Here is a 9,282-nt window from a genome sequence, read left to right as displayed (position 1 = left end):
CAAGATACAAGCACAAGGCACTAGTCAAGAGAGATAGAGATCTAACAATAGATGCAAATACAGATCAATGGCTAGGTCTCTCAAAATGAATTAGTGAGACCTATTTATACCCTTTCGATTGGACTTTTGAATGACTATGCATTGTACTAGTTATCGCGGTAACTATTTTTGAGAATTACCATTCCAGTCTCCTACCAAGTAGTGGTTGTTCTTGCCATCTACAAGGGGGGGTAATGCTAAGAACCCATGGGTGAGAAGTATGGGCATACACTACATCTTGAAGAGCAAAATTTGCACCACAATGTCTGTGATTGCAAATAGGAGCTTAAGCATGATAGCAATATCTATTTCAAAAGAGGCTGCATTAAGATTATATGTTGCATTTTTTATTTATTTTACCATCTTGTACAAAGTCACCATTTTGTTTTGCCTTGTACCGAGTCACCATTTTGTAAAGCAATCATGTTTTTTAGTCTCTATGCATCAAACATACTAAGACAGTTTTGTATCTCATGCATGTGTATTTGATTGCCGTGTGACTTCTTCTAGACACCCTCATGTACAAACATCACAAGCTCTGAAAATTTCAACCTTCATAGAATACCTAAATATTCAAAACTAGGCCAACACAGTAACTATCATCTCTAGCTTACCACTGAAAGAGGAAGTCAATTCAATTTCATAGTCTTTAGTTCATTCTCACAATGTTAATTCATCGTGCATTCTTTTGCAAGTAATAAGGTTGTTTGCAAGGTTAGATTCACAAACATCTTGATCTGTACAAGAAGGTTGTTGGTAATGTCACATTGCCAAGTATCTAAAGAAACTAATGTTTATTGGCAATTTTGGTCATGAGGATACCAGTTGAGTGGACACATATCAAAGAATGACAATCAAAATGTGACTAGTATTGTGTTCAACTCATTGTCTTTGAATCAACTTCACAAATAACATCATTTGACCTCGGCCATTACCTAGCAATTTCAATACTTTAGCAAAATGCCGAACTTAGAATTCAAGCATAATGTTCTTGGTTGGCAAAAAGATAAGTAAGATATCTACGAAGAGGTCATTTGTCACATAACCTCGATTCAAAGAGTCGTTGCATTATTATTTGTTTTGAGAGATTCATGCATATTGGAGCTAGCCCAGACCCAAAAAGTAATCAAGTGTCATAATTAAGGCACGAGCATGCTTGCCCATCAACTTTCATGGACTTTATGTGTGATTTAGTGTATTTTTTGACGAAGAGAAACTCACATTTGTACCTGTAAAATGTGGACATAACACCTCATAATACCCAAAAAATGAGTAAAATGCCCATCAAACATCGACCTCAAATTGTGACCATTAATAAACAATATTGAAATTGGAAGTTCATCATGCAATAAAGCCTCAAACTATTCTCCAAAAGAATGAGCCACTTTGATAGTTACTATAAGGCTATGGAAGTTGCATTATTTGTAGAAGCATAACTAAAGATCTTCATCACCAAGAAAACAAGTAGAAGGATATATTGAAAACTCTTGTTTGCAAGGAATAGAGCTTAGCATTGACAATTGGGCCACTGTAAAGACAATTTAGGCATAGAGCTAAGCACTAACAATTGGGTTCGAGTATAAGGAAGAGTTGAGGGATCTCAAAGTAGGATGCCTCTACATGCAAATACACATGCAACATTAAAATCTCTCAAAGTAGGTCAATTACTGTAATTGCACTTCTTTGTGTGGGTGGTCCTACGAATTGTGTAATGTTCGGATGTTCCGTTTTCTAAACTAAGCAACATTATCAAGCCAAAGAGAGAAGAAAGAAGAGGAAGAGTTGAGAGTTGTAGCTAAGGCAAATTGAAAGAAAATCCAAGTTGTCTCAAAAGTTGTAAATGCTTGAGTATAGTTTCCATTGTATTACTCATTATCAAGACAAAATCTAATGTAGACTTATTTCCTCCATCACATGTCATAATATATTACAACCATAAACAATTAATTGTTTATTTACTTAAGCTTAGAAATTATGAGTTTGCAATATATCGAGCATTCTTGAATATCATTTACATTTTCTAAGATTAAATGGATTCAAAAGAATGATGAAAGAGAGCATAAATTTTTCAAATCATTGAAGGCGCTTCCTTTCACCCCTTAATTCTACAACTTTGAGTCACTCCTAGCTCTTGGGGCCTTAAATCTTCAAGAGTAGCACCTTATAGTGGTTCTTTGGGTGATACTGATTGGACTCTTTGTTCATTTTTAAGCACTCTTTTGTTCATCCTCCTTAATTAATGTACTTCCGAACCCAATACTCTCATGTCTAGGTTGTCAAAGTCATGGAGCCCAAAATCAAGGGGAATCGGTGAGATAGGTAGGCACCCATGGCTATCAATCCATTGAGTGCTTGAAAGTGGGACCACTAACTAATCGTTTCAATGTACTTTGCAACCCACCATATCCCTTCTCTCTCATTTAGGCACTCTTGGCTCTCAAGCCAGAGTGCTTGGGTGGGACCACTAACTCAATTACCCACAAGTTGAACATCAAGGGTTTTGTTTGCATCTTTCACATGTTGATGGGATTCAATCAACAATACCATGCAACATGTTTTTAAATCCTAAGTTGATAATGTTGAAAGCAAATGTTACTGGTATAGGAACTTTGCCATATTGACTTCTTGGACATGCTTGAGCAATAAATGAAATAGTAGAGGGGCCAATGAGTGGCCCCCAAGGCAAGGACTATCAAAATCCCAATAGTGGTACAATTTTGCACCAACTATTTCCCTCTTTTGGCCCAAAGTGCATCTACACTTTGGTCCTTTTTGTTATAGGAAGTGCAAAAATGGCATACCTCACAATTCTCGACCTTGCTCTAGAAAATATATATGTTACTCTAAATACCCTTTGGCTAGATGACTCTAATGAGCTACCCATCAATGAAAATTGAGCTCTCGGAGGGAGATCCAAGCATATGAAGCTAGGTGTCCTCTTATTGGCCCCTCTACCCTAACTATGTCAAGAGCATCATTTGATTAAAATAATGTTGAGTGAGCAATCAATAACTTGCAAAAGAAATGGACAAGCTGTTAAGAAGTAAGCAAATTAATTCTAAGCTTGTCTAAACCAATATTGAATACGGATTGTTGATGTCCCAAAGACAGTTATGAGTTATGAACAAGCTCACGTGTCCTTTTTTGAGTTATGAACAGAACAGGCTCATATGTCTTCTAATATCACAAGAAGTTTTGAATAGATTCACAATAATTCCCACATTGTGACTTACCTCAACATCATGAGCTTCTGTGAGAGAGGCATTGCATACCTAGCTAGGTACGATTGGGGGCAGGGGACCACCGGCCCCGCCCCGCTCCCTACCTCCAATCGTACCTAGCTAGGTCTGCAGTGCCTCTCGAGCAGAAGCTCATGATATTATGGATTGTATGAAAAACACTGAAAAAGACTTTGTTTTCCAATATGAGAAAATTTCTAAATCTTCTTGTGTAAATATTGGACAATCAAGGGTAGATCGTCATGCTCTGCCATTGAGAAGCTCGATCGCTTTCACATGCATTGAAAAGCTACAAAGAAGAGCAATTGAGACAATTCAGAGGGAGAGATCAACCAATATGACCACTGCATGCAAAGAAGGCCAACCCAATTTCTTTCAAACAGGTGACATCCCAAATTCTTTCAAACAGGTGACTTATCTTGGTCATGTCATCTCTCTCTCTCTCTCTCTCTCTCTCTCTCACACACACACACACACACTCACACACAAAATATCCATACATAACCTTTGTTATAAAAAAACAGTTGACAAAGCACCTTGAAGCTCTACTGTGCACAACCATGGAATAAGCTTTGGGCAGAGCCCGTTCTTAAGTTCTTTTACGTGGAAGATTGTTGGATCAATCTCACCACCTGAATGTCAAATGCCGAATGTTTGTCCATTAGGAGTTAAAGCTAGACAACTGAAGCCATAGGTTGGCTTATGAATGAGTCACTAACCTGGTAGAAGTACCTTGTGATCTGATTATGTGGTTTCAGAGCTTGGGAAGAGTACCTTGTGATCTGCAATATCTATTGTTACGTTATCTTCATACATGGGAGGACTCGAAAACCAGCCCCAGGCCCGTCGTATGCTGGCTGCTATGTTTTCTCAAAGAATGAGAGACTTGCAGCCATAACACTGGTCTCCTTTGCAAGTCGAAGCGAGCAGCAGCTTGCATGTCATCATAATGGGGAAAGAATCCTCAGCCTTGCTTACTGCATAAAGCAAGGCACCGTTTAATAAGTAAGCACTATTCTTGAAGCAGTACTGAACTCTTGGCATAGATAAAGGAAGACACCTTTGAAATGGACTTAACCCGTTTGAAACGTGGGATCAGAACAAAAGACCTTTCAGATCATTCTTCCAGATGTTCTTTAGCTTGCAGAGCTTGTGTTCTTCACAAATACTTGCCAATCCATGGGACCTCTGGATCTTCTTTCAAAGCAAAGGAAACATCATCCCTGAAACCAACACGTGAAGAGCTTGTTCATAATAGTACACTGCTTGAAGACGAATTGAGCACTAAAAAGAGCAAGATCATAACCAGCAAGCCTTGGTGTAAACCCTAATTCTTACGTGGGAAAATTGAGTTGCAACTTTTGAATGCGGTGACGACAACCTGCCTCGCACAGAATCAGCCGGCAAGCACCTAAGCTACACCTGCTCAACATCAGAGCCAGTCACTGTCAATGAAATTCCTAGCTATTCTAATTGTCTCAACAGCATCACAAGAAAATATACAGATGAACGATACCCTATAGAAAGAAGTGTGTCCCAATCAACTGGGCTTTCATTGTTGTTTTGACAGAGATACGTAAAAATTGCTGCTACCTGAACGAAAACAGGCGCCTTGAATGTGTCATAAAACTTGGAGCTGGTGGAATGCTTCATCATAGCAGCCATGAAAGGGCTTGCATTATTACCTTCTCAAAGGTGGTCTCCATCATCCCAGACTTATGTTGCTCATATACCATGGATACCAGAAATATTTTTGCAAGCTTAGTACACCGACCCATAATCTGCGAGTTAGTTGCAACACGGCTGTAAGAACCCACTTTGGCTAAATCAAAATTTTCCTTTGTCACAAAATGCTCAAGAATTCAAACACTACGTGTAAACTTGCCTTTATATGTGGAGCTTGAAACATCTCCTTGATTGCTTCTTCCACATCTTTCATGCCAGCAAGGTTACCTTTATCATTACTTTTAGCTTTAACTCGACAGCCTGCTAGACACATAGAGAGGATAGTGATCAGCTAGCTAGCTGCTATACTAATCTCCGTGCACAGAAATGGAAGTTCAATTCGATACACAGGCTTCAATCAGGTAAATGTCACCTTTGCTTTTGCCAGAACCTGGTTTTGGGTCATTTGCACATCTTGCCTCAGCAATCTCAACTGCCCGTCTACAAAGTTCTAGAGCACGGCGCGCATCACCGGAGACAGCAGCAACCTGAAGCAAAGGTAAGAGTTTGAGGTGAGATTGTGTTGGCTACTTATGGGGAGCACTTCAAAACGCAGGTCTACCTTGCGTGATGCAAACTCAACAGCCTGACTCTCAAAGGCATCAATTGCTTCTAATCGAGTTGAAATGATCCTCTGCAGCTGCTCATGTGAGTAGGGACTGAATGATACTCTTTGAAGACCCATCCGACTTGCTATTCTTGGAAGCAATCGTTCTGGTAAGTCAATAGTGTTTGCTATACCTATACAATAAAGCAGAATAGTAGACATTAAGCAACCAGAATAGGTACCCCATGCTTGCATGTAAGTTGGTTAGTTAGCTCACCTATGACAAAGAGCCAAGAATGCGGCCGTGTTGGCCAGTCAAAAACATTGTACAATACCTGCAAGTTGGGGCAAAAGATTACAGTGAGCACCATCGAAATGGAGTTTCTTTTCAGCTCATTCACCATTCAATCTGAGGAGCTTACAGATTGATTTCGTGTCACCAAGAGGTCCAACTCATCAATAAAAAGAATGCAGGGCCTTGCATCAACCCTCCTTGATGGCTTTGGATTTGAAAATCTTTCATCAAGAAGTTGCAAAGCCTTCTTCCATCCAACATGATGTCCTGTGAGCGCCTCATGAAGCACCTGCAAGAGTGCTATTAGAAACGCCAGCAGCCTCGCATCCCTCTAAAGCAGGCCAAAAAGATTTATGTGCATACAGTGTATAAGTGTTCTGGATATGTCAGCCTCAGGCCATTGATTTCAACAAACCGATATGGCTGTAAATTCTTCTCCTCATAGCTCTTCTTAAGTTTCTGCATGACCTCCATCACCGTTGCAGTCTGCAAAAATGGGCAGCAGCAACTGTTGGAACAACAAGAGAAGACAACACTTTGCAAGAATCAAGTTGGTAGGCTACCTTGCCAGTGCCTGGTACTCCGCTAATGTACAAGCAATGGCCCAAAGTTCCATTACCTGCCACCACCGCATCAGTCACAAAAGCTGAAATTTCCCCCATCTCCCTAAGAAACAAAGGCCAAGTCCGTATGATATTGTGAGTCCAGGCTTTGGATCCTTGAAACTTTGGTTATGCAAAATGGAAAAAGCAGCATTTGAGACCTGCCAGTTCATACCTTTCCCGACATGGCAGTGATTCTGGAGTAGCCGTTAATCTTAGGGCAGCTTTTGCCCTTTCAAAAGCTGTGGCTGGCTTTCTTCTAGCAGTCGCAGGAATCACTTTTGCACCTACTTTGCTTAGATGGCCACCACGAACATTCTGCATTTATGAAAGAATCTGATCAAAATAAGGACGCCTAATTTACTTCCGAATTGACAACAACAATTGCAAATTACTTACTGCTGCTCTAGTTGGAGGAGATGATTTCTTCGAAGATCCCAATAACTTCTGGGAGGACCGCTTGTTATCGTCGTGACTGTCACTATCACTCTCATGGTCTTCTTCAATTTCTGTTTGAGAGTCCTCAGGCTCATCAGAAGAAGCTTGACCATTTTCGTCGTCATCTGAAATGCGCTTGAAGGTCTCAAACTGAGGGTCGTAAGCATATTCACAAAGAAAAACATCATCCCCATCTCTGCCGGAGTTACGAAATTCGGTTGGACCCATAACATTACATTTACGAAGAATTGATGCCACCTAGTCAATGGACAAAGAGCATAGTATTTGACTGTGAAAATGCTGTGAAAGGCAGTTCTTGAAACAAAGGAAGTGTGGTACCTCATTATTGTCCAAATGATTAGTGCGAAACAATTCTCTGCGAAGATTGTGAGGCTGCCTACCCACTGCAGTCTCTTCTGGAATAACATACCATCGTCCTTGAAACCAAAGCATACCATCTGCTTCTCTCCATATTCTAGAGGAACACCAAATTCTCATAAATCAGTTACACCCTTTGGTTCCTTGCCACAGTTCGTGTGACATCACTACGTTCATCAGGAATTGCAAAATAGGCTTGTGAGGGCAATCAATTATGATTCAGAGGAATCAATCTGCTGGACACCACAAAAACATAAGCACAGAGGTCCCAGTGAGCTGAACTAATGAGCGGGATGCTATTTTGCACTCTTGTGAGCCTTTGGCCAACTAACCGAAGATCTCTAAAACGTGACATTGGGTACCTACCATTGAAAAGCATACATATGCAAGAAATAATGCATTATTCGTAGAAAATCATAGCAAAGAATAGATATAACTCAATATCTACCTCTCTATTCGGGCTGCCCATAGTTTGCTTGCAAGAAGTAGCTCTCGTGCTGTTTTGAGTGTGTCATTGGGAACATTGACTCGTGATTTTCCAGATTGTGACTTGGCCACTGCTACGCATAGTGAGCATAGCCATTCCCCTTTGGGAACCTTCTTCAAGGGCGGATCAGTGCATTTCAAGTGGACTCCACGAGAACAATTGTCACATTCAACAAGCTTTCCGGATTTACCACAAACAAGGCAACCCTCTGCCTCCTCATCAACATCCTCTTCTGTCCGTCGTATGTATACATCATCCCCCGTTTGGAATTTTATGCGATCTACTACAACATAATCAAGAAACGTTTTTCTTGGGGTTTTCACAGGATTTAGGGTTCTAATGCCATTCTTGTTGCTCAGATTACTGGTGCGTGCATTCAATTCTTTCTTCTTGGGCAATGGAAGCTTTTTGGGAGTCTTCTCGGTCCCTTTTTGAGCAGCACCTGGGCTAAGCTGACCTTGCTCTGCTTTTTCTTGAAGTTCTTGAATGGTTGAGTTGTCTGGGACATCATCAAACCCTAATTTTCTAGGCCGCAAGCGAGGTGGGTGAGCAATGTCAGGTGTTCTAGGAGACCTTCTGCAAGTCTTTAGCGGTGATGGCGTTACATCTGGCACAGATTCACCTGATACATGGTAACAAACAAAACGATACTCTCTACAAACAAAGCAATACTCTCTCTCTCTCTCTCTCTCTCTCTCTCTCTCTCTCTCTCTCTCTCTCTCTCGACACTCTCTACAAACAAAGCGATACTCTCTCTCTCTCTCTCTCTCTCTCTCTCTCTCTCTCACACACACACAAAACAGAAACCTGCAAGGGCGTCGCTTCCCCATGATCTCTTCTTAGGCGATGCAGATGCGGGGAGTGCTTGAGGCAAGCAGGCACCAGCATGAACACCTGAAGCCTCCATTGCCAGCAGCAGAAATGCAAAGGGAGCTAAGGGCAGCCTGCTAGAAGCTCATCTTTCCATCGCCCACATCACTACGTACGGCCAATACTCCTCTGCGCTACTAAATCCATCGCTCAGCTGCAACGGTCAGTAAGCTCAAAAGTGTGTGTCCAATTGATCCCTAAGGCTAGGGCGGGAGATTGACGTGGCGGGAAAGCACTCACTTTTCTGTATTCTAATGGATGGACCATTTTGAACGTGGGAGCAGGCCCGGAAATTGAAGGGTGCCCTTGTCTTTCCTAGGGAAGAGAAATTCCCTTAGTAGGCCTTTGGAGAGGAAAGGCCATCATACACTTCGCCCGTCATGCAAGGCAAAAATGCACCAACCCGTCACTCAATACCCCTTAATTTTCTCGCTTCTATGAAATATTCACTTGCTTTTTGTTGTACCTTTCATTGTTCCATACTTAAGAGAGCTAGCATGTTAGCACTCTGTCTCGCCAAGCATATTGGTGGGTTTGTTATTATATTGTACAGGAATCTTCTGAGATCCCTCATTTCCTAGCTTGGCGTACAAAGAGCAACAAAATTCACAGCTGGTTTACAGATTTGAACTCTGATGGTCGGGCCAGCAGAATTCGAAGCT

The 9,282-nt window shown here is 41.3% G+C and overlaps 1 protein-coding gene across 1 annotated transcript; it reads right to left on the bottom strand.

Moving 5' to 3' along the window:
- Positions 1-3,757: 3,757 nt before the first annotated feature.
- LOC147433870 (origin of replication complex subunit 1B-like) lies at positions 3,758-8,884 on the bottom strand. Its single transcript, XM_086490499.1, has 17 exons — positions 8,558-8,884; positions 7,712-8,372; positions 7,225-7,360; positions 6,847-7,143; positions 6,623-6,765; positions 6,409-6,511; positions 6,209-6,331; positions 5,973-6,134; positions 5,828-5,885; positions 5,566-5,744; positions 5,377-5,491; positions 5,164-5,264; positions 4,964-5,059; positions 4,795-4,871; positions 4,617-4,700; positions 4,339-4,501; positions 3,758-4,255 (listed from the first exon to the last, which is right to left on the bottom strand). Exons 1-16 carry the CDS (start codon positions 8,655-8,657, stop codon positions 4,438-4,440), a joined length of 2,499 nt encoding a protein of 832 aa, XP_086346625.1. The 5' UTR covers positions 8,658-8,884; the 3' UTR covers positions 3,758-4,255; positions 4,339-4,437.
- Positions 8,885-9,282: the final 398 nt, after the last annotated feature.

The sequence above is a fragment of the Adiantum capillus-veneris genome, chromosome 19, assembly GCF_014529385.1.
Source record: "Adiantum capillus-veneris isolate H3 chromosome 19, ASM1452938v2, whole genome shotgun sequence".
Classification (NCBI taxonomy): domain Eukaryota; kingdom Viridiplantae; phylum Streptophyta; class Polypodiopsida; order Polypodiales; family Pteridaceae; genus Adiantum; species Adiantum capillus-veneris.
This window is presented reverse-complemented; position numbering and strand designations above follow the sequence as displayed.